The 25,818-nt window shown below is 41.9% G+C and overlaps 1 protein-coding gene across 1 annotated transcript in view; it reads right to left on the bottom strand.

Annotated features, from left to right (window-relative positions):
• The window catches only part of SLC25A26 (solute carrier family 25 member 26), an 82,825-nt gene that overhangs the window by 24,212 nt on the left and 32,795 nt on the right, over positions 1-25,818 (bottom strand). Inside the window, exon 6 of the mRNA XM_082288963.1 lies at positions 1,930-1,974. Within this exon, the coding sequence (XP_082145089.1) occupies positions 1,930-1,974 (45 nt within the window). The remainder of the gene's footprint in view (positions 1-1,929; positions 1,975-25,818) is intronic.

Below are 25,818 nucleotides of genomic sequence, written 5' to 3'. Positions count from 1 at the left end.
TACTTTCTCAAGTAATCCTATTAATACAGTGCAGAATAGTCCCTCAGGCATCATCTCAATAACTCTCTTCTGTTCAGGCTTCGTGCCATTTTTCTCTTGTCCTTTGCATTTCTATTTCTGTGTAATTACTGTCTGTTCATGCTCCCTTCATGCACCCGTCAGGAGCCCTACACCCTCAACCATACTCCCAGTGATGCTATTGGCCACATCCATCCTCTTGATGGGACCATAATGATTTTTGTCCTTTGTTGTACTGTCAGGGCAATTTTTTAAGAGCTTCACTCAGATAAACAAAATGTATTCTGCTTTCACTGCCTGGCTTTGATATGACAAACCCTAAGCTCTCTCTCCCTGTGCTGAGCCAAAGTGACTGAGTATGCCAGACTGATTTTTGCAGTTCTCTACTCTTGACTCCACATCAGAAGAATATAATGCAACAGGTTTGTGGAACAAACTGACACAAGTTTTGTTTCTCTTCGGATCTGCACTGACCTCTTTAGATTAAACATGATGCCTCATTCTGAGTGACTCACTCCTGCAGTTAGCTAAATTCAAACTGTCTTCTTTAAAGCCTGTAATGCAAACAGTACATTTTACTGTCACAGCTACGTGGACATTAGTTAAAACAACTTTACATTCTGAAAACAGCTACACAATGTTTCTGGTTTATGTGGTTTTGGCACGAACACTGCACTTTTTCCCTTTAAGCACTGCCACCTCTTGCTCCCAAACACGGCTGCTGCACTAACCATTAGCAGGTTGGGCCAGTACCACTGCTGAAGAGTTTACAGAAAGCCATTCCTGGACACTGGCAGGGAAACAGATTCCTAATAAGGCAGCCCAAGCTCCCCTGTGCAGTGGGATGATACCCAGACCCCACAGCAGGCTGAGCTCATGAAGTACCTACAGAATCCTCCACGAACACAGCTCAGTTCTGCAAAAGCTCTTGATGATTTTCCTTCTCCTCCTGCCTGTGGACTCACCTTTATTTCGAACTCCCTGAAGCCTCTACATGCAAACATTCACACTGTGGACTTGTCCCCCCCAAACAGCCCCAGCTACAGACACACAGCAAGAGGACAAACTGTTGTCCCAATTCAACATACAAGGACCCAGTTTGGGTCTCCATGACGAGCTTGCTCAGAAGTCCAGCACTCCTACCAAGAAGAAAGTTTCTCTCTCCAGCTCCTCTTTTATAAATATATTTTGCTACAGTGCTTTTAATGATCTGCAATAATTCTTTGTGCTTCCACCCTATGACCTCCAAGTACTTGAAAAACCCTTCCTTTCATCTTTTGCAGTGAGTTCAAAGAAACAGAGAGGGATGGAGAAATTACATGTCTTCAAATCCAACTGTCCACTCAAAATCTGGATCGTGACTCTGACCATGGTAAACAGAGCAACCAGCTGCTGGTGGGAGAACAGCATATCATTCCAAACAACTGCACTGTTAAAACATCATGTATTGACACCTTCTTTAAATGATTTTAAAATAAAGTACATGCAGCCAATCAAAATAGCTTTTCAGTGATGTTCACAAAACCCAGGCTGAAACAGTTTTCTCATTCGCAATTTCCTTTTACCATGAAGACCAAAACACTAAAAAAAGTTAAAATAAATAAAAAAAAAGAAATCCCACGACACAAGGTGGTTCCCACTCTTTTTAAGCAGTAAAAAAAGTTCGAGCTGAAGATAAGATTTCTGGCAAGCTGTGAGTAAAATCTAGCCTGCATGCCACAGATCAGTGGTTAGATATTCCTGCTATTTTTCAGATATTCAGGCAAATGATCTTCACATGCACAGGTAGGTTGGCACATAATTACTGATTCTTGGACACACCCATAATCACAATAATTGAGTTAGATAAGTTACCATGGAAAACCTTTGCAAAATGTGTAACTTACATTTCCATCACTAAAGAGAACTTACCTTTAAGGACTCCCAGAGGGGAAACTGTACCAGAGAGAAAGGAATCTGGAGAGGTGGGAAAAGAAAAAAAAAACCAACATAATGTTACAAAAGCAAATTGGGTTGGCATGTTCCTCAGCTGGCTAAATTAGGAACAGTTATTGTTCCCTCAGTGAACTGCAGCTTATTACACTTACAAATCTTTACGGACACTTTATGTATGCTGCCATTAAATGACTGGTTTCACTAAAGCAGTTTTACTTTGTTTATCACGTTCCCTGCTGAGAGGTTAATGTATTGTTACCAGGGTGGCCTAGAAGAGCAATAAGCAGTGTGATCTAGTGCAGGGACATTCTTGGTTTGACAGTCAGCCAAGAAAGCCGTAAGGATGGTTCAAGAAACACGTTCCCAAGGCCAGGAACACAGCTTGGCAAAAAAACATCTTCAGCAGTGCAGACCCTCACAGATGCTGAGCTGTTGTGCTGCAACCAGGGCTCTGCAGTTGGGCATCAGCTGCAAAAACGTTCCTGGACATCTCCCATGATCTCCCATGAACAGGCTCCCTTGAGAATTAAAAGCAGGTTGTGAGGAGCTACCACAACCCAACTAAAACCCCAGGGAGAAGCTTGGCGGTTCTCTTCTTATTGCCTGTAACACGGGGTTATTCTGTCCAGCAACAGCCTGCATCTCTGTCTAGGCTCGTTCCTGCTGCCACCTGTCCCAGCAGTGCCTTTGCATTTCCATGTCCTTCCCAGATTTTGCCCTCATAAAAACCTCAACTCATCAGTCAGTTTTCATTATGAACACACTGAAGCACTTTGCAACAAGAGACATCATTTTCCAAGTTTATGCCTTCTATTATATTTCTTCCTCCACAAAGCTCTCCACTACATTCTTCCTTGTCCTTCACCACTCTGAGAAGCCCTGTCTAATGCCTACCTCTGGTACCAACCCTGCCTTTGCTATCTCCAGGCTGAATATCTGTCTCAAGATATCTCAGAGAAAAGGGTCTCCAGGAAAACACTGGCCTGTCCTAGGATCACCCTACAGCTGTATCTGCGGGTCTGCTTTGCCCCTTCCTAAAGCTTCTGCATTATCTCCTCCTCTCTGTTAGGCAGTCAACCCCAGACTCAAATCTTCCTCCAACTACCTGTTTTCTTCTCCTTTTATCATTCTTAATCTTCCTCCTAGTTTAGGCTGATTTGGCAGTTCATATATCAAATTATTTCGTCTCAGAAAGCACTTATGCATCTTTTACCATGAAAAGGAGTAGATACTCAAAATGGATCACGCTTACGTAATGCAGATATCTTTTCTCTGAGTGATGTCAGGTTAAAAATGTTCACTAGAGATATGAATGGCTTATTAAACCTAAATTCAAGCTACACAAAGGAATCTGAAATGGAACATCCACTCAACATCACAGGAGTCAGAGTATTGTCTGCTCCCCTGTGCTGCATGTAATGATTAATAAATGAGTCTATTAAGTTAATCTGCCAGGCAAAACTAAACTTGACAGACACCTGCAACAGAAAATTTGTTATCTATTCAGGCAGGAAATGGCAGTGAGAAGAAATCAATGTCACTGCTGTACATTGAGCTGACAAACTGAAATCTCAGAGGAAGTTTGTCATCTTGGACAACGAGCAATATCCCTGGTGGCATCTCAGAGCCCCACAATAAAGGTCAGACATGGCTCTTATTTATCAGGGTCTTGAAACTCTAGTGTAGCAATTAAATTTCATTTTTAATACTGGGTGAAGAAGTCCAGATCTTTAACAATAATGTGTGGTGATATATTTATGAAAAGATATATATACACCCACATGTTACTGCAGCATTGTTGAACTGAAGTTATATGGAAAAATTTCTTCGCAATGTAAAACGAAAAGCAACATAATCTTCTATATCTAGACCAAAAAAATAAGTAAAAATAAGTAACAATAACCAATACATTTGCTTCAAATTTGTTTAAAAAAAAAAAAAAAAGGAAATGCTCTGTATCCAGCTGTACACCAAACAAAACAAGCTTTCAAGTACAGCCTCCAAGTTTTGCTTTTTTATGCTTGCGAATGAGTGGTAAAATGATGCAGCTGTTAATAAGACAACAAGGGAAGCTTTTGACATAATCCCCTTTATATCTCCTAGCTAGAAGCATTTCAGTCAAAGGGGAAACTCGTTCACAAGTGCTATTTGATTTTCATTGCTAGTGGTGTTTGCTTTCTGTGTCCTGCTCAGGGGAGCCAGGGCTGGATGGGGATTATGGGTTTCCCTTCTCCCCACATGTCCCATGGGATGCAGCAATGCACAGCATCCGAAACACCCAGGAAGATTTTGGATGTGTGTCAGTGGGACCTGCACAGCCACTCGGCTTCCTCCTCTCTAGGAGGGCTGCAGGATAAGGGTCTAAACATTTGTAAGTCACACTTTACTAGAGTTTAAAAACTTGAAAATCCCAAACAAAATAGAAAGCACCACCATCACCAAGCAGGCCAGCAGCACCTTTGCTGCACTAAGAAGATCCTAAAGAGATGTCCTACATCTCTTACAGTCACCCATTGGATCCTGTCTGACATCCTGACTTAAAAACAAAACCCACACAAGCAATTTCAGGGGTATTGGAATGAAAGGGAGTCTGTCTTCCTGCAGATTCATGTTTTGTCATCAGATTCTCTGAAGCCAAATAATTTCCAAGCCACATTCGGCAATCTTCCCATGACAGGGACCTCCATCACATTTCTTCTCAAGATCTGTTCCACACCCCTTGTTGAAAGTTCAACTCCTATTGCAAACCTTCCCTCAAACCCCTTAATCATCTTTATTCTCCCCTCACACACATATTTTCAAGAATGTTATAGGAACTCCTATTTATCTTTGCAGCCTCTGTCCTTCCACCACATTTCCGTGGTCAAGATGTGGAAGGGCTGTGCAGGCTGCTGTGTGTTCATGTGTGCAAACACCCTGCTTGCATAAGCCTTGTCTCCCTAAGAGACCAGACTAAACAGCCCACACCCAAAAGTAGCATTAATATACGCAAAAAGAAATAGTTCTGCAAGAGTAGCTCATCTGACCATGAAAAAGCCTTTAGATGGCTTATTGCCCTTTATTCTTCCACCACAGCAGATGTGACAAAATCTTGCAGTCTGGGGACACTTCTTAATTTGAATACTTACAGCATTTCATTCCTTTTCGTATTTTGCCTCTTAAAAGAAAAGCTCTTCAGCAATGAACAGAATCATACCCTGTTAAGCAGAGATATTTCTGCCCGAAATAGGCTAAGGCAACAATAAAAATGTGGTCCACACATGTGGGTAACTTGCTGCCAGCAAATATGAAACCCTGGCAAGCTCCACCAACCTCTCATTCGACATTAATATAAAATAGACAGAGAGTACCAGTTCTCATGTCTGGCCTAATGTTATATAACTGTGCTGTTTGTTCATCAGAGTCAACCCTTAAACACACACACAAGGCAAATTTAAAGCCCCCAGACAGCTGCAAATAATTATTCTAAAATGTTTTACAGGTTAGTGAAATTATCATTTACTCTAATCCCTGTAGTCCTTAGCACCTGATGCCTAACTTAAGGTAATGAACTTTGCAGATGCTTATTTCTACACATCTACTTAATTCTCCTGATACAAAGTATTTTAAATTATTATGTTTAATAAGTTACTTTTAGAAATAGTTGCACTTCCTGGCCAGAGCAACAGATACACACATCTCGCTTCTAAAGAAAAATACCAACCTGTAAGTACTGAAGATTGATGACAGAGCAAAAGTCCTCCGACCAAATACTGTTTAATTAAATAAAAGAAATTTAAGGAGGAACTTAATAATGCTCTTTGTAACTACAACACAACATTTTAAAGTACCTCAAAATTCACCCATTTGATATCTGATGCTAAACTTCAAGCTGACATTGTCCTGAGGAAAACAGCAGCCAGAGCAAGGGCAGCATGCTGAAGGAGTGGTAAAGAATGGGGGAAAGAACCAAAAGAAAAAAAACAAAACCTCATCAGCCCCTTCAGAACTGGGATTCCCTTCCAAATATGAGAATTCTTTCACACAAAGAGGAAACAGATGTCCATGGCTGGTATTTGCATGTGGCTTTATTCTCTTCTAGGATACAATAAAACTACTCTTCTTCTCATCCTCCAAGCTAGAAATTAAACAGTGGCATGTCATGCAGAGTCCAGCTGTGCTTCCTACCTCCAACCTTTATTAGCAATATATTTAAAAAGAAGAAGAAAAGAGAGAGACAGAAAGGGAGAAACCAAAAAAGCATAAGAAATGAAAAACTGTGGTATGTGTTCTCAAAACAATATAAAACCTACAGATGTTCTCACTAATCTGTGGCACGTTTGTTTATTCAGGTTTTCCCTGTCCCCAGTTCAGCAGGCTTTGCTCTCCAGAAGACTTATCTGTTTTTACAAATGTTAGAGTAAATACTGGAGGAGAGATTGGCATAAACAGCCAGACGAGGAACAGGCTCACCTTGTAAGAGCTTTCTCAGTGTTCCTGAAAATGCACCTCCATCCCAGAAATTGCTCTCACCCACACCTCCACTGTTCCCTACATTAACAGCAATGGGAGAAAAGCAAACACTCATGAAGAGGATTTTGAGAGTATGAATGTCACAAGGGCCAGCAGCAAGAACATCTGCTCACTTCAGGGAGAACCTATTTCATCCTCACAGGGCAGCTCTCAAACTTGCACCCAACCTGTCACCTGCACTCACCGTGACAAGGACAGAGGGGCCATCACTGTCCAAGTCTGTATTTATGAGGAGTACTGAGCTGCTGTGCCAAACTGTGCCTTCTCCATTGTAACTGCAAAGAAAAGTCTAATAACCCACTTCTGAATAGCAAAAATGTATTGTTTTCTAGGGATGCATAAACAGTAAATTTAAGGAGAACAATCGTTCCTTTACCTAAGTCCCTTTTACAATACCGTTTTTTCCTAGCTTCTTTATAAAGGATAGAAAGTCTTTTTAATAGGTTCAAGTTAAAGCAGAATAAAACAACCCTGTCAGCCCACTGGAGTTAAACATTTCTGTTAATAATCACAGCAAATTTGGTTCAGTGTCTTGCCCTCCTAAAATTCTTCACGCACTTGCCCAATACATCTGGATTATGATAAACTGATGTTCCAGCTATAAATATACTTTCCCCAGGATGAGCTTTGAAAAGACAGCATGAAATGAGGCAAGCCTGGCCCCTGGTCACGTCAGAGGTCATAGCAATAGCCACCATCAAGGAGATTTGGAAGTTTCACAGCTTTTCTACTGACTGAAGGTAAAGGTGTTTAAGACCCATCATCGATGGGATACCCCAGAGCTGACAAAGCAGACTTATTCTCTTGCAAAGCTTCAATTAATATTGTCTCCCAGACCCTCCTCGAAAAACTGCAGACTCCACAAGGAACCAAATTACAAGAAGGTAATTTGTAATCTTAAAATGAATAAAAGACTGTCAAAGCCATCAGCTGTGTTCCTGCAGCTCTGTGAGATGGAAGGTTGGGAGAGGGTGGAAGAAGGGACAAGTTTGTATGTTAAACAAATGATGGAGGGCTTTGTTAATAAATACTGATGCAAAAACAAACAAAGCTTTTGGGGCAAGTCTAACAACGCTGGCATAGCAATGACCGTGGAAGATCTCTTGGCTTCACTCCTTAAGGAAAACAGTGAAAGACCAAGTTCACACACAGCACCTTCCTGTACAACTGCAGGAAGCCAGAGAGGTGGAGCCCCATGGGAAGCTCAGCCATCACAGGGGAAACTATCAAGTTGCATTTGCAACAAACAACTTTTCACAGGCCTTCAGTGTTGAACATGCGGCTGTGCAGCACTGCCAGAGACAAAGGAATGGCATTTAGGGTGGTAGAAACATCCATCTCAACAATGCCAAGAGTATAATTAAAACAAAGGTTCCAGATCGTGCACCAGCAGCCACCTGAAGTAATCAGCAATTCCCTCATTTTCAAGCAAATAACATTAACCCTGTGTGAGCTGGGAGAAAACTGCAAGCTACAAATGGGAAGAAATACAAAATTCCTGAATTATAGTCATTATTCTTGTTCAGGCATCCGCTAACTCTCAAATAAATATTTGCACCTTGCTTCCTCTGTTTCCCCAGCTCTAACCCCAAAGTATTTCCACTTGTCACCTGGCATATGTGAATGGTTGGAGCTAAGTTCCTTTCCAAGACAAAACATTATGTGCCCCACAGGGTCCCTTAATTTGGTTACAAGCCATTCTCACAGATGTCCTTTGGACCTATGTGGCAGAACCTCACATCCACATTTCCTCTTTATAATAGCCCCACACTCATTATAAAAGCCACTTGTATGGCATATTATGTAGTAAAGATAAGTAAAAGGAAAATTCAGTTTACCCTCTATGAGAAAAAGGTTCTGTGATTTAAAAAGTAAAGAGAAATAAAGGAAAAAATATTTTTCTGCAGGGGCAATATTGACCAGGGAAGGGGAAAGATAGTCAGAGATCCAGCACAACAATCTGCGTGTTCCCAAAACATGGGAAAAAGAGAGGCACTGGGGCAGATGCACAAACTCAATGCAGGCTGGATTGATTTAAGAATCTTGATGATCACAGAGCCCTAACTTTGCACACACGTGACACAGACCATCATTGAGCTATTGAAGGCTCTTTCCTCAAAGAAACAACATTAAAAACATCAAATTCCACCCCCAACCCCTTCTTACTCTGCTGGGAGAACACAATAACTATTAGAGATTGTATAATGTCAGCCACAAAAGTCGATTTTATTGGATTTCTAACATGAGCTGGAGTGACCAGCCCCTAATTACACAAATAATATCCATGTTCTCCCATTTTCCAACAAATAAGCATTAAAGGAGATGCCCGTTTTGCTATTCATTTTCAACAACATATTAAAAAAAAAATCCCTTAGCAAGTAAATTAATATGCTGACACCGATTTGTACATGCTGTTTTCAGGGCACAGATAAAAATCTTGTAGGATAAAAGATGAGTTTAGCAGCTCCAGAAGAATGAAGGTATTGTTTAACAGGAAGCAGATGTATGTCAGATGGCAAACTCATTAAAGTGTCCCATCGTTAAAGGAAACGGGATAACAACGAGCCATCTGAAAAAACCTGAACTGATCAGGAAATACACAAGCCGCAGCTAATCTCCCATTTATTGGCAGGTAATGCCTTTAAGTCATGCACATGCATTGAGTTTAGGACCATGAAGGACTAATCTTTGTTCTCATGAAAAAAACAGGAGCAGAACCCAAGAGCATGGAGAGCAGCATTTCTGGAAAAAGTCTTCTGAGGAAAAACTCCTAACATTTGGAGGAGCTATTACATCAGCCCATGGGTGCACACACACACACTGTCTGGGCAGCATGTCAGTTCACTGACTCTGAGAGCATCTTAATGGACATTTTACATACATGGGACATTTTAAAGGTAAGTAGAATTACAAAAATGCCTTATGAAAGGTACCTATCAAGGAATAGCCTCTAAACACAAACTTGGAAATGCTAATCAAAGAAAAAAACATTCTCAAGTGGACACTGGACTGGTGGATTTGCAGTATCAGAGTTGAACAATTCCTCAAGTGAGTATTTTGCAGGTGGTATAAGAACCTAAGCATGAGGAATTAAACAAGCAGCATAGATTCACAAAATCAAAGAATCATTCAGATTGGAAAAGACCTCTGTGATCATTGAGCCCAACTGTTAACCCAGCACTGCCAAGCACATCACTAAACCACATCCTCAAGTGCCACATCGACATGGCTTTTAAATCCCTCCAGGGATGGTGACTCAACCACTTCCCTGGCTAGCCTCTTCCAATGCTTGACAACTCTTTCAGTGAAGAATTTTTTCCTAAAGTCCAATCTGAACCTCCCCTGCTGCAGCTTGAGGCCTGTTATTCTTACCCCAGGACTTGTTACCTGGGAGAAGAGACTGATCCCAACCTGGCTACTCCTTTCAGGGAGCTGTAGAGAGTGGTAATGTCCCACCTGAGCCTCCTTTTCTCCAGGCTGAGCACCCCCAGCTACCTCAGCTATTCCTTGTGCTCCAGACCCTTCTGAACTCCATTCCCTTCTCTGGACATGCTTCAGCCCCTCAATGTCTTTCTGGTAGTGAGAGGCCCAAAACTGAACCCAGGATTCGAATCAAAGACAGCATGTTTGACTCACAAGGCAGGTGGATCTGTGGAGAGGCGTGAGAGTATTGCTTCATCCAGCAAATATTCAGTCTAAAAAATTGGAAAACAGTGCAGCTGTAATTGCACTGGCATCAGCAAAGGCAGTCTTGTCCTCATAGTAACAGCCACAAAAAAAAAACCCAAAAAACCAGATGGGGAAGAAACATGTGTTTCTCCCATCCTGGATATATCTCAACCTATACTAGCTTTGTTACAAATGTCTTGTTACTACATTATGATTACAAATATAACACAGCAGCTCTTGCCATAAAAATTAAATACATCTCTTGCCAGGAGTTTTCTGAGCATCACTAAAAAAATTTCCAAGAGGAAATCCATCTCTGCCTTTGCATCTTGGTCAGATCCAAAGGCCATTGAAATTACTGGGAATTTTGCACACAGCTTCTGGATTAGGACTGGCGCTCTAGATGGAGAAAGAAGAGGGTGGATGCAAAGGTTCTACAGTACAACACAAAGATCAACTAATCTGGATTCTACCATGTCCTTCCCAGGATGCACAGACCCATCTCATGGTGAGAGCAGGCTCTAGGATGTGCTTTTTTAAAACTTGTTAAACCGGAACTGCTGCAAATTCCTTGCTTTTACAGAACATACACAGCAGCCTTACTTATATCTGAGCCCAAACCATTAACGTTTAAGTACAATTTAAAGTCCCAATACAGTTAATGTAAGCTAACCAAGTTCTTTTGAATGTTTTACCAAATACAGACTTTGGTATTTTGCTGCATCACTACCCCTGGTTATTTGGTAAGGGTATTCCTGCTTATTTGGCCTTGTGGAGGAAAAAAAAGAAAAATCCAAACCATACCAAAAAGAACAAGTAAGCAAACACTGCTTTAAACAAAACACTTCATGGATACTATTGAGAAAACTACTCCATCAATGCTAGTGCAAAACCAACATTAATGGAACAACTGCTATAAACCAAGCTGAAACTTCTTTCTCTGAAGTTTAAGGTCTGTGCAGCACTCTTTATATATCTTACATCATTATCTCCATCATGTGGCAGAGAGAAAGAATGCAGACTAATGTCAAATTTAGGAAATACTGTCCATGTAAAGGTATTTTACTTCACATTCAGAATTTTGTATCTCACAAAATGGGGCTTTGCTAAGTTTCCTTCTGTGGGTGCCATTTTCAGCTGTTTTAATAAACAGTTGCATTGCTTTTGCCCAATCACAGGACATGGTTTTGCAGAAGTGAAATGACCTACTGCCTTATGACAAAGATTTCCCTTAGATTTTACGTATTAAAACTTTCCTGAACAGCAGCTACAATTCCACAAACTTTAATCTGATTCTACATTACAAAAGACCTAATCTAAAACTCATTAGAGTGAACTGAAAAATCCCAGCAAGCATTTGGTTGAGCCCAAAGGAGCAGTTAGACAATGCACACACAGATACAGGAAGGATGGTTCCTTTATTATTTTTTTTTACCCTCTATAATTCTTTTCTGACAGTTTAACCAATTCTGCAGACTCTGTAACTATTTAAACAGGAAGCCTCCTGGACCCAGCAGACCTCCCTGCCACTGCAGCTGGAGAGTTACTCTGCTCCTAATGGAGCATTTCTTCCACCCCCACCCCAAGGTAGCAGCTGTAGGATGTCGGGTTGGACACTGCTGGGCCACCTGGGACTCGCTGCCCTCCCAGGTGTGGATGTGCAGACTCGTCCACGGCAGCCAAGCCCCTGGGAAAGCCGTCTCACGGCTGCATCCCCCAACTTCCTGCCTGTCAGCAAGCTGGGAAAAAACTTTAGCGAGGCTGGCTGCATGCACAGAGCAGGGAGGGCTTGCTCTCAGGAACCTCTTGCAGGCTTCCTCAAAGGAGCCTAAATCCTGCTTGTACAATGGCACCACCGGTGTAAGAACTGTGGAAATAAAAGCCATAACTCTCAGTGATTTTTTTTAATCCAGTTTTGGAGAAGATGCTTTCATCATAAGCCTTTGAGCTCCTTTGCACATCTTTATACAGGCACCTCATTTCTGTCTGCCTTGAGAATCTCTCATAATCACAATGTTTAACCGTAAAGCTAAACCTGCACAATTTCTCACACTTGGGTTACCCAGCTCAGACGGGAGGAAAGTGTGCCAGGCTACGAGAGCCTGGGAATAAGATCAAGGGGAACAAGGGTGCTTTGGTGGGTGAGAGAACTAAACAACTGGAACATCCCAGCACATATAAACCCTTATTTTCTTCATTTTCTCATCCTGCAGTTCTGTTCACACAGCCCAGGAGTAGCTTTGGGCTATCGGCAGGGCCTGAGGGAACTGAACTGCAGAGCACAACAGCAGCTCACACTTGTTCTGTGAAATCCTGCTTAGAGCTGTGATCAGCAAAGTAGACACTACCTAGTTTCCACCTTACCAGTATAAATCATCCCCTCCATGCTCAGCAAAGCACTTAAGCACATATTTAGCTGTGCTAGAGCTAATTTCCTTCACAGCAGCCAGTATGGAACGGTGTTTTGGATTTGTGCTGGAAACGGTGTTGATAACTCAGGGATGTTTTAGTTATTGCTGGGCAGGGCTCGCACAGAGACAAGGCCTTTCCTGCTCCCAACCCCACCCCACCAGTGAGTGGGCTGGGAGTGCACAAGGAGTAAGGGGACACCTAGCAGAGGCAGCTGACCCCAACTGACCCAAGGGATATCCCAGACCATGTGGTGTCATGCTGGGGAAGAAGGAAGGGAGACGTTCAGAGCAATGGCATTTGTCTTCCAAGTCCCCATTACATGTGATGGAGCCCTGCTGTCCTGGGGAGGGCTGAACACTTGCCTGTCCATGAACTGAATGAATTCCTTGTGTTGCTTTGCTTGGCTTCTGCTTTGCCTGTGCAACTGTCTGTACCTCAACTCACAAGTTTTCTCAATTTCTCTCTTCCAATCCTTGCCCCAATCCCACTGGTGGCCATGTGGGGATGAGCTGCCAGCTGGGCATGACAACAGCTTTCACTACTGCTGAATGGGAACAAAATTATTCCTCCAAGATGTTAAAGACCAAACTCAAGTTCTCAAAACTCCATGGTCTTCTTCACACTCCCAGCTTCCCAATAATCTTCCAGCTCTTCCAGAGCTGGATCTGTGCCAAAGTGTTTTGTAGAACTGATGTCTGAACAAAGTGCTTTTGCTCATGTGGGGCTGCAAGCAACATGATGACTGAAGAGAAAAGCCAGCTAACATAGTGTAATCTTTTCTGTGTGTTACTTTAGATATACAGTGAGGAGCTCAAAGTGATCTCAAACACCCAAGAGAGGACAAGGCACGGGAACAACATGACTGGAGCTCCACCAAGAAGCTTCAGCATCACAGCCAAGCAGTGACTGCCAGGGCCCCACGATGGGATCAGATCCCACCATTCCCAGCACGCTCCTCTCTCACACAGCAGGTCTGAGCACAGCATCTGCTGCACTGATGGTCCCTTTAAGAAACCTCTTTCTGTGGAAAACATTGACACCAATAGGAGAAAGCCAAGCTGCACGCCCACCGCAGCATGGCCTCCAGAGGGAATGGGATGGGAAATGCCAAGGGATGGGAAATGCTGCTCTCACAGCTTAAATTCATTTAAAGGCCATTCTGCATCCAGAAGGTTCGACTGAAATGATTTCTTTTCCTCGCTGGTTTTGCAGCCATGTCAAATGCCCGTAACAGCAGATTTGCCAGTTCCCTGCTGTCACAGGTACATTCACAAAACTCACAGGGCAACGGCTCAAGTTGTGTGGGTATGTACAGGATTTTATCTGCAATTCACAGACAAAATCAATGGAATTTACATATATATGATTTGAACCATAGTCTTCCCAACTGTTTTCCAGCTGGGAAGCAGCCAGCAATGAAATAATTTTCATGCTAACAGGCATTACCTGAGAGGAAAGAAAATTGAACACGAAAATGTTGCTGAGAAATAGCCAGACATTCCCTAGCCACGAGGAATCTCCTGAAATTTTACCTTTTCACTGGACTGTAGGGTAGAAACTGCTTGGGAAAGCTGCCCTTAGGTAGGTCTCTAGAACTGTTTCTATTCCTGGAGCCTTATGGACGGATTGGATGCCTTATTCTGGGTGCTACTCACAGTCCCCATAATGCATGGATAATGCTCCTTTCACCCTGAGCCTGGCTGGGATGTATCTGCCTAAATTAGTTCAACAAAACTATGAAGCAGCATCTGAAATAAAAAATATTGATCTTGATCAAAGACATGGTGTCCCTGAGGTTGCAGTGCAAATTGGACTCAAGGAACTGGGCACCAGACAGTGCAGTAAAGAAAAATTACCAAGAAAATTAATAACCAAAGAGAAAAGGAAGGAAAGCAATGCTACTGCCTAATACACTTGCTTTCAAAGCAAGTCAAAGCAAGTCCGTTTTACAGTACAATTTTGTAACTTTTTGGGCTGAAAAGGAGCAGGCTGGTGTTAGCAGCATATAATATAACCAGGTGACTTACACCAGGATTTTTTTCTAATGAGATTAGCAAGCTTTACATTACAATTCCCATAATGTTTCAACTCAAGGAATTTTAATTACATTTTTCATTTATCTTCTTTGGGATTTTCTGACTCATGCCAGAATCCTTTCTTCAGTTAAAAAGCAATTTTTATCTCAGGGCAAGTGCTAATAGACCACTTCAGACAAAACAACCGAAATCTGCATACAAGAGCAAAAATCAACTGTGGTTTTCAATCAAAGGATATAATTCCATTCACACCTTTCTTTAAATAGTATCACCATGTGCTGTTAGTGGGCTTCGGGGTCATGAAAAGAATAAAGAAATCTGTGAACTGTGCTGATTCTGTGTTCTCACATGCAATTTGAAAAACTCAGCTGACCTGATGCCAGTGAATGACCTGAGTTTGTCTGGAAGTCATAGAATCATAGAATGGTTTGGGTTGGAAGTGATCTTAAAGATCATCTCATTCCAATCCCCCTTCCATGGGCATGGAATTTTCATCATCATTGTCACAGGCCTAGGACTAATCTGGGGTGGAAAGGAGGTTCCCAAATTCTTTCTGAAATGCTGATGGATATGGTGAATATAGCCTGTTACGCTGGGAATTCCCAGTAGACAGAAAAGACCCTGACATGATGGCTTGTGCCCCCAGACCAGCTGGAGGGTGCCCAGCTGGGGAGCACAGCTGAACACTGGGGAGATCCTACCCTGAGCAAGAGCCTTTAAAAGATGTGCTGATTAAAAAAACAACAAAGTAAAGAACTTGTGCTTTTGCTTTGCAACACAGAGCAACTCAGTAAGATAAATTCCAAAAGCCTTTTCTGTGGTAGAATAGTTAAATAAGATCACAATAAAATTCCACCTGTCAGCTCCAAAAGCACCCCACATGTAGAATTTACACAAGCTGAACCAGAGCTGGTTCAGGGCATGTCATAACAGCCATTTCTGCACTGAGCACTGTTAAAATTGGCCTCAAGATGAATTGAGTACCTGGAAAGGGCAACCATATTTCAAGCAAACCAGGACATGCTCAGGGTGGTTGGACTGCCCCTTCAGCTGCATTCCTGAGCATTTAATTTTTGCCACTTGGTTTGCATGAAAAATATTTCCAGTACACTTTGAAAAACCTCTGTAATACAGCAAAAATACCTTGTGGTAAAACTTAAAAGAAGAAACATGTTAGTTTATATTGAAAGGATTTTGCAGAGCATTATTCCAACTCATGCCCCTAAGTGAAGAGTCAGCATCACAAGTATTTTTTGCTCACACGAGTTGTTTTCAATCTGTCAGTTCTCACAGCTACAATATGGCATTGCCAATCTAATCACATCACAGGGGCTTTTTCTGAATGGCACCCTGTTTTGTTTGTGCTTGTGATGCTTCGCAGCAGAAGTCACTTCTGGTGTAGGAATGACACGACTAAAATGCAAATCAAAAGGACACTGGAACTGATTTCACCCTTGCTTCATTTTTTTTCTCAAGGGTTTTTAACTCAAGAAATCTCACTGTGTGTAGAACTTTTGAATCAAGCCAGTGATGCTGAGCACCCTCACCCCTTTTTCAAGTCAACTCAACTTCAGGCAAACAAGTATGGGGGAAATAATGAAGCACGGCCCTTCCCTGGAGCTGTGCATTAGAAGCCAGTCTGACACAAGTGAATAGAAATCCTCTTGGGCTTTTTCAGAAATAAATGCACCAATAATGTAAGATTAATATGTAATAATGAGACAATTTTCTTCCATGTCCCACAGGCTACATGCACTGTATGCCCTTTGAAGCCAGACAATTACACTGTCAGCAAAAAATGCATTTCAGCTGTAGCAACTAGAACAGTTGTTAGTGGCAGTTTTGCAGGGAAGGCTGCAGGGAAGCCCACGTCCCCTTTGCACATGCAGCTAAAGTAATTCTTCAGATGCTCTAGTGCACAGTCAGACACCTTGGTAACACATTTTTGAAAGGGTATTTTTTAAGGTAAATATTTTTGTAAACTATTTGCTTTTAAAATGTTACTGTTCTCACACTTATCTGGATTCTTTTAAAAAGTGCTCTCTCACAACCTTCAAAAAATACATCTCTCAGGCATCTTTAAACCTTTATCATTAAAAAAAAGAAGAAGAGAGAGAGAATCAGATATCTTGGATTTCCTCTTATTCCAGGTAACTTATTCCATATGCAGTCCAGCCAACTAGTTAAAACTTCCTCCCCTTTCTATTTCCTGTTGCTACCAACATCCAGCTCACAAAATCCACCATTTGGAGAGATAATGAGAAATCCAAATGGCCAGCTGGGCTGCACAAGTTCTGGCGAGGCTAGAGGCTCTTCAGTGGATAAGGCATCCAGCAGGGATTGATGAGGCAGCAAGAAGTGATCACACATTAAAGAAAGAGAATGTTGGAAAGGCAGCTATAATATTGTTACAGGTCACTTTTGTACCAAACACTTCCCAAACAACAGAAGATTCGCCCCAAGACCTGCAAATATGGGAAGGAAGGCAAATGCCACTGCTTAATTCACCTTAAAGAAACGCAGCACAGACACTGCAAGCTAGGTGTCACTTGGGTGACAGTTTATTCCTGATAAATAAATCATTTACACACCTGACACAGCTCATTTCTTTCTTTCGTGATAATTATAGTTTTAGAAGCCTCATTTAAGGGGTGCAAATTAATTTCCAAATTCCACCTACTGTCAAAGAGTGTGTTTTATTAGGTGATTAATTACCTGCAGGAGCACTTCAGGAGACACCTTGGGGGCAAACAAGGATTGCTGTGACAGGTCCTTTAAGATATTGCTCCACTCCTAAGGCCCGATGAGCCCAGAGATAAAATAACTGCATACAGGTGTTATCATCTGCAGCACCTTGGGATGTTTGTGCCTCAGAGAAGTGCATTTCCCTTTTGGAACATGCAAGTATTTGCCTGGATGCTACAGCCTTTGACTTTGTGAGAAGTCCCACAAACTGCCTGGGGTCAGATCCACTTCCACACTGAAGCAGAAAGCAGGAACAGCTGTGGGAACTGCTCTTCCCTCAGCCTCAGTGTGTTCCTGAAACCTTCTGTACCCCCAAAACACACACCACTTGGCTTTCCCCAGCTCATATGCCTGGATGTTTCAAAATTCTGGGCTAAAAACACTTTTTGTAAGTTTTATTTAAGTCAGCAACATAAAGGTTGCAGGATTTACAGCAAATTTTACCACAGTTTTTGTGCTGTCATTTCTGATCTCTACACTGACCAGAGCTTCCAGCAGACCTACACTCATGCAGCTCCTCTTTGCAATCAGGTTTGGTGCTCTGAGTGAGAAGAAACCAAGGCAGCCCAGCACAGCTTATATACACACCTATGCACCAAGTTCAGGGACCTCTACACTCACAGGGACTTTGACACTGAAGATAGTGAAAAAAAAATTCCAGAGAAAAACAACTCCTCCAATAACACAAGTGGAGATACATGGAATTTAACAAATTCTAAAGGCTTTATCCACCTGTTTTACTTAAGTCTCTTATTCTGCACATCACCTAAAGCACAGCTGTCAGAGGAATTGCTCTGCTCCCTTGCATTTCTTGCTCTCTTACAACTGCATCTGCCTTTCACAGGAATTACAGTCTGATAGAGAAAATAAGATCTGAAGGCCATTGGCCAAGGGCAGGGCCTGTTCCCAGCTAGTCTGTCTAACCTGTATTAGCAGCCTCTCCTGATGGATGGACTGCACAGATGATCAGCTCAGGTGCTGCTTTGTTGGATAGTTCCCCAGAGCAATTTAAGTCATTACTTCTTCACCTCCTTATCACAGGCTTAGGAACAGATTTTTCTTCTCCCATTCACTGAAAATTTTCAAATACTTGTCTTTATTTATCATTTCACCTTCCTGTGGCTTTGCCATTGCTCTTCCACCCCCTTTTCCTACACAAAGATATTAAAGGCTGCCAAAGGCAATTCTCACTGTGCTTTTCATCAGCAAACTTAAGTCAGATTGTTAGAAAAGGCTGGTAAAGTCTAAACCAACATTTACCCTTCAAGTTTGGGAGCAAAAGAAAACATAGATCTAGAATAGTCTGAAAGATTCTCTCGTCTGACAGCAACAAATTTCTTCTGATCTCAGGGTAGTGGAATGTAAATCTCCCTTCAGTAAAACGTGGAAGAGGAAACATCAGAGATTAACATGTCTGAGGTGGGAAAAGAGAACAGAAAAGTGAGTCTGAAAATCTGAGAGCTTATTTCATTCTAACAAAATAATAATGAAGGTCACAAAGTCTTTTCAGAAGCATTTTGCAAAGCTGAGGACACATGGCAAAGGGAAGGATTGCTCTAGACTCTGAAAAGACCGCCTGTAGCCATGGTGATCTACAACAGTTGTAGTTTTCAAGATGTAGAAGCATAAGCCCTTGACATAACTCTCAGCTAAACACGATCAGAAAGATACTTGCTGCACTTTCTTTCTTTCTTTCTCTCTCTCAAAAAGCCAAACCCCCCCCCAAACATCAACAAGAGCAGCCAAACAAAAAAGCCGAAAAACCAACAACATGACACAAACTTCCCAGAAAAACAATCAGATCCCAGTGAAGATCAAACTGGAGATTATTGCTCCTAATCTGCCCCTAATTAAGCTTAGTCTTCCACCACTCAGCAGTTGTTACAAGGTTAGAGAGAACAGTATCATCTAAAATGTCACCTAACACAAAGTAATTAACCAACTCTGACAACACTGCACTAAAAACTTACTTCGATTTTAACCCATAATGTGTGCTGGAAACTTCCAGTCAAACATTCTGTATTTTCTCATTTGCCCACATACGCTTGTTATTAAAACCACATGCGGGCACTGAATCATTTCATGGTTCGTTTAAAGACAAACACGCAGAAAATTGTGGGAAACAAGTACAGCCCTAAGAGTCTGTGCAAGCCTGTGGAGCCTGAGGCTCGCTGTGGTGCAGGAGCTTGAGCTACAGGACTTTGTTATCTGGGGCTCAAAAGTGAACAGGAGAGAAGTCCCCACACACGTACATTGAATTTCAGAGTAGATCATTAGCAGAGTCAGCCAGTGTGACAGTTTCACCCTCAGTGTGCTGCAAAATGCCACGTGTGTGCTCAACTGTTAGTCCACAACAAAAACCCTTAAGTGAGGCAGCAGGATGGTCTTTCATTTCTGAAACTGCTCTGGCAATGAGGAGAATTCCCCAACTGCATAGGAAGTTCAGAGTATAACCTCAGGCGAAGCACTCAATCTCTCTGCATCTGACATCTGGGAAAAATGGTAGCCCTTCATCTTGTCCATTGGACTAGAAGGTCATCAGCTCAAAGATAACCTTTTGCCAAGAGGACAGTCAGTAAAACAGTTAGGCTTCGCTTTTGATCAGTTTTCTGTGGATTATTCATACTACAGCAGTGGCTGAAGGACCCAAACAAAATGTGCCAGCTCAGATGCGCTGGGAGAACACAACCCCTTTCCATTCACAATTACTGCTCCATTCAGAAGCATAAATTCCCTGAAGGAAAAAATCTGGATAAGCATTTTCTTTAAGAATACATCTCACCTGTGGATCTTATTCTCCAGCAACACAGGGAACATTCATATTACGTCTGCAAATTTCCAGTTTGGTTTTGAAGCCTAAAACAGCACGTACGTGATCCAGGTTTCTTGTAGAGCCCTCTATCAGGATGGTGAAAGGTCAGACCCTAACACTGTAACACAAACAATCTTTAATAGCTGCAAGATCTCAGCTTTCCTCTTACAGGGGTGTATGTACACACATACCAGAGATTTTCCATGGAACCCAAATGCTCCAGGATAAAATTAAACCATTAAATGATGACATCTTCCAAGTGTCTTCCAAGAACCAGGAAGTTCTAGGGGAGACCTCACAAAGTCAACTCTGATCAAACAGCTCTCTACTGGAGAGTTTCGAGGAGAGGAGAGGAGAGGAGAGGAGAGGAGAGGAGAGGAGAGGAGAGGAGAGGAGAGGAGAGGAGAGGAGAGGAGAGGAGAGGAGAGGAGAGGAGAGGAGAGGAGAGGAGAGGAGAGGAGAGGAGAGGAGAGGAGAGGAGAGGAGAGGAGAGGAGAGGAGAGGAGAGGAGAGGAGAGGAGAGGAGAGGAGAGGAGAGGAGAGGAGAGGAGAGGACTGATTAAAGCTCTATAAACCTCCTGGCCAGATATGGGGCACACAGTTTTCCCAAGAACCCTGCAGCTTTACAAAGATGGGAACAACACTCAAAAGCACTACTGAGAACCTCAGCCCCCAGCCCAGTGTTTCCACTTGTGTTTCCAACTTGCTCCTGTTGATGTAATGCTATAAAGCAGGATTTCTAGCTGGTATTAACGAGGCACTAAAGCATCCCATTTCAGGAAAGGGTGCTGGAGTTTCACACAGCTGCATATGTAAAAGTCTATCTCATTCTAAATATATGATTCCTGGAGAGGGAAAACAAAGAAAGTCCAGCCAGGCTCCTGTAACTGGGACTTCTGATACTTCTGATGGATGGTTGGAAAGGTGGAGGAGAGCAGGGAGGGAAGGTCACAAGATTAACAAGCACGTCACAAACACAGAGCAATATTGCAATCATGTCAGAACTATGGGAAGAGATGGCTTTAGTACCAAAAATCTAAAGCACAGACTAAATTTGGGTTTTTGACCAATCTTTTGGGGTAATAGGATCCTTTATCTTCTGCTCTTTACAGCTCTAGGAATAACTATTCACTCCCACCCCCCTTGCAACAACAGAAAGCTGCAGACATAAGATAGTCCTTTTCTCCTTGTGTTTCTGAACAGAAACAAAGCTTTTTCCATGAGGAAAATCCATATCTTTGAAGGAAAGAACTTTATAGTGCAATCGAAATATTCATCAAAGCTCTACTTGTAACAGCAGGAACTTTGCACATGGAAGCAGGTGGTGTGAATAAGAATTTATGGGATGTCTGTAGACATATTAAATATCTGAAGTTCTTCAAAGCACAGGTAACATTGAATGGAGTTTACAGACACAGTTGATTTAAAATATGCACAGTCTCAATCCATACTCATATTAAAACACAGTCAGAAGGTACCATCTGCTCTTTATAGGCACTGGTAATCAAAGGTTTTCTGTTAGTCTGAACACAGGCATTAAAGGATATATTGGGGTAAAGCTCAGGCTAAAAAGGAAGCAGCGCTCAGTGCTGCATTCTTTCATCCAAAAATACACCTGTATCCTTGATTAAAAAATTTATTCAAGTTGTGGCATCTGGGCATTTGTACTATGTCCATATTCATGATACTTTAGTTCCTAAAACCTGAAAAATACTTTTGGTCAATAGGATTTTCTAATGCTGTAATTTCTTTACTGTCAAAGGACAATTTAATAATTTCTTTGCTACGCAACATTTCTTCTACCTCCTGGTTATTCTCGTGGAAAAATACAAGAAGGAGAGAGACAAGGTACTAGTAACTTCTTGATAATTCAAGATGCTGCATCAAGTAAGGAGACCAGGATATCTTCCATCTCCATGCCTGGAAGCAGCCTGACCCTGCAAACATCTCAGTCAAGCACTTCACACTTAAGTTAACAGGAGCTTGGAGAGCAGAACAGCTCTTGATACACAGAAATGCCAACAGTTCTGTTTCATTGGGATTTTTTTCTCAATGTATTAAAACACTTCAAAACCCTCTTGTACAAAAATCTTTTCCAACCCAGTGACATGGAATGTCAAGGTGTGATTGAACAGAAAAGCTTTAGGGTCACAAAACGCTATCCAATTTTACTGTTTCTGATCAAAAATGTAGCCTGGGTATCCATTTTCAAATAGAACTAAAACACATTGGAAGTTTTATGCTCTCTGAACTGTTATTAAGCTGCACTATAAATTTAATTACTGAAACACCTTTGACAGAATTAAATAGAAGTGCTTGCAGTCAGAAATAAGATCACCAGTGGTGGAAATGACATTGACAGATTTACATAAAACCTGACTGACTGTGCTAAAGCTTAAGAGCAGCAAAGTACCAGATATCTCTTCAAAAAAAGATTTCTAAGCCCATTCAAGTACCTGTGACAGTTATCTGGTATGGATACAATTAATTGTAAATAAACCAACAAAGGAAAAACTCCACATCTGCAAGCACACAGCATTTGCAGGTCTGATTCTCAGTGGGTAAAGGCCACAACCCAATGCACACGCAACACCATGCAATTCTAATATCTTGGTTTTAAACTCTCTGATCCTCCTTTATAAGATTTTTTTTTTTTTTTTTTTGCTATTTCAGGCATTTCACTATAATAAACTATGGAATTCTGCTCATACAGACAAAATTCCATAACTAAATCTTCAATTAAAGTCTCATATTTAGCAGGAGAAGGAAAGTGGTGCCTCAGATGTGCATCATGGTTTGGTTACTCACAGACTCCCTGTAACAACTCCTGAAAGGACATCTGCCCTGATGAAGTCTCAGGACACTTTGTACAAACAAGTATTCATCATTTTTCATACCTTAGTGGTTTCAGGAGTGCCCTGAACTAAACTTCAACTTGTTAATCTCCACAGGTATTTGGACTGCAGCCCATGTATTTTCAATGGGTACCTGACACACAATAAATGGCAATATTTTGTTAGTACAGTAAAACCCAATGCCTTTGCCTATTAGTAAGACTATTACATGGTCCTGATCCAAATTTCACTGGCCTTGCTGGGTTTTGCCTTCCATCAGCTGCAACTACACAATGTCTGGATAATAAACTTTTAGTTTGGATAATGATACTTAATCAGTACTAAGGTTTCCATCTATACCATATGCTAATAATCTCAAAAAATTAATTATTTCACTGCTGTACTGGTAAGTAATGGAACATGAGCCATTCAATAGGATATTTACTGACATCATGTCTCTGACTGTACAGAGCTCCATTTTCAGACTGCTTTGCTATTGAAGTGGTGCACAAATTGCCTTCTTTCCCCCCCCCCCTTAGCTTTTGAACTCATCATCTGATTTTAGGCAAATAAGACAGCAGCAAACACAGAGCTCCTAAAACTTATGTGAACATCAAATAAAAATCTCAAACACATCTGTAAGCATCTTGGTTGAGCCAAGAGTCTCAATTTGGCAACCCCACTTTGCAGGAAAGACTGCAGAAAGAGTCAACAGCTGTTGGTGTTGCTGGCCAGGCAACCAGTGGGCTGGCAACCAGCACCTGGGGAAGTGCCCAGCATCTGTTACCATCTGCTCAACCAACAGCTCAGGGCTGGAGGAGGCAGTTTTGGGGCCACAAAAGCAGAGCTTGAGTCAGCACAATAGGGAAGCAGAGGTGCTGTGGGTACAGATCTGTAGGAAACTGTGGCTGTGCTGTTTGCAGAACTACTTCAGTAAAGAAAAGGTAGCATAGCTTTGGGAGCAGGATGCTGGTCCTGTCCTGCACCATGTGCAGAGGTGATGAGGTGAATGCACAGGGAGGCTGCGTGCAGGCAGCTGAACAGAATTCCAGAATTTCCTGCAAACACAGAACCATCCAAAACACAGCAGGGGGGGGGAAACCACAGATGAAACAACAAAGAAAACAAAAAGCTGCTGCAGACCTGTGTAAATAAATGGTGAAGCTGCTTAAACCCTGAGGATTTCTGGTTTGTGGTGCTGGATTAAAGAGCAAAGCAAGAGCTGAAGAGATTCTGCCTGCATTCTGCTCTCAAAGGAAACATAAAGCACAAAAGAAAGATTGGCAGCAGAAAGAAGATCCAGTGTTTGGGAATCAGTGTACAACTATTAAGGCTGAGTGCTCTTTAGCAGGGTTCTCTAACACACAGCCTCTGTGGGGAAGCTCTGGAGACCATTTACAGAGTGCTTTCCTGAGCTCAGGGCACCACTGAGTCTTTCTTGGCCACAAAATGTTCTCTCTGGCTGTTTAGGATGTTCAGAGTCCTTAGTCCTCCCAAGGAGATAGGGAAATCTGTGAGGCCAACAGACCAGGAGACATCTGAGGAACAGCTGCTGAGAACTTCAGAGGTTCCAGGGACCTTAAAGTTGATTTAAAATAGAAATAATTTAATCAAGGTCACATTCCTCCTCAAAAAGAAGGAATTCTCTTTAAATACACAGTATTTTGTTACAGTAAACTTTGGCAATTCATGGACCTTTGGAAAATAAATACTTTAAGTCATTCTAGGCCATCTTCTTCCAAGATCATCACTTCCAAGGGGACTAAGAGGTCAAACATGAACCTCAGCATGAAGTCCCATGTTTAGTGTCTGCCCCATAACCCATGAAGGATTTTCCAGTTGGCTTCTTAGGACAAAGTTCGTACTGGACCCTTGAGTTGGCTTCTTCCTACCACTACTACTCAGCTCTGCTCCCTTTCTAAATTCAAAACAGGGGGGAAATCCAGAAAAAAGAAATTATTTTCTTAGGAAAAGAAATAAGAGTAGTTGTAGTTCCCTTACAAAGACAAGATCCATTTCCAACTCATATACCTGAGCTTTATTTGTTTCTGGAAGTTCTAAGCTCCCACTGTTAGTGGGAGCTCTGTGTGTCTGGTGGGGTTTGGGAGAGCATGAAGGTAAAATAAAATCACAGGTGAGAGGTCATTCTTTTCAGGTGCCTCAGTAATAAACAAGATTCTTGTGGCCGGAATTAGTTAATTCCTAAACAGTTGAGACTGTCAAGAAAACCATGCTTTTGCATTCCCTTCTTTATGCTCCCTTCTGCTGAAGTACATTAACAAAAGAGGTTAATTTGTCAAACCACTGAGATTCATATGCTGAGCTAAGATTCATCACACTTGGTGGTCTGGAAATCTTTTAAAGAACACAGAACTAAATATGAGCTGGACAAAGCAAGGAGAGGTACCTTGAGTCACTTGGAGCACAAACAGACAGATTGCATTTTCCTAGTATTAGCCACAATAAATACATCCCAGGGCACGAGGGGTGACGAACAGTGGAACAAGGAGGTATTCTTGGCTGGTTTTGAAGGTTTTGTTTGTGCCCAGTGGCTTAGGAAATTTGTTCATCCTTCCTTGAAGACTACATTTGTAATGCTGTACCACTGTGGGGTGAGTCAGAGGTTAACTTAATGCCCGGATAAATTCCAACTGCACAATTTATGTTCACCTGACCCGCGGATCTGTGCAACACATTGACTCCAATATTAGAGTAAAACAAAGAACTAAAGATTTTTTGCATCTTGCCTTTCACCCCTCTGAACAAGGCACAGCCCAGTGGGAACTTGGGCAGAATTCTCTCCCCATGGTGTGCCAATCTGAAGAATTTAGATTTAACTATGTCT

Source organism: Coloeus monedula (assembly GCF_965178545.1).
Source record: "Coloeus monedula genome assembly, chromosome: 11".
NCBI classification, from domain to species: Eukaryota; Metazoa; Chordata; class Aves; order Passeriformes; family Corvidae; genus Coloeus; species Coloeus monedula.
The sequence above is the reverse complement of the archived record's forward strand: the minus strand, read 5'-3'. Positions and strand labels throughout refer to the sequence as shown.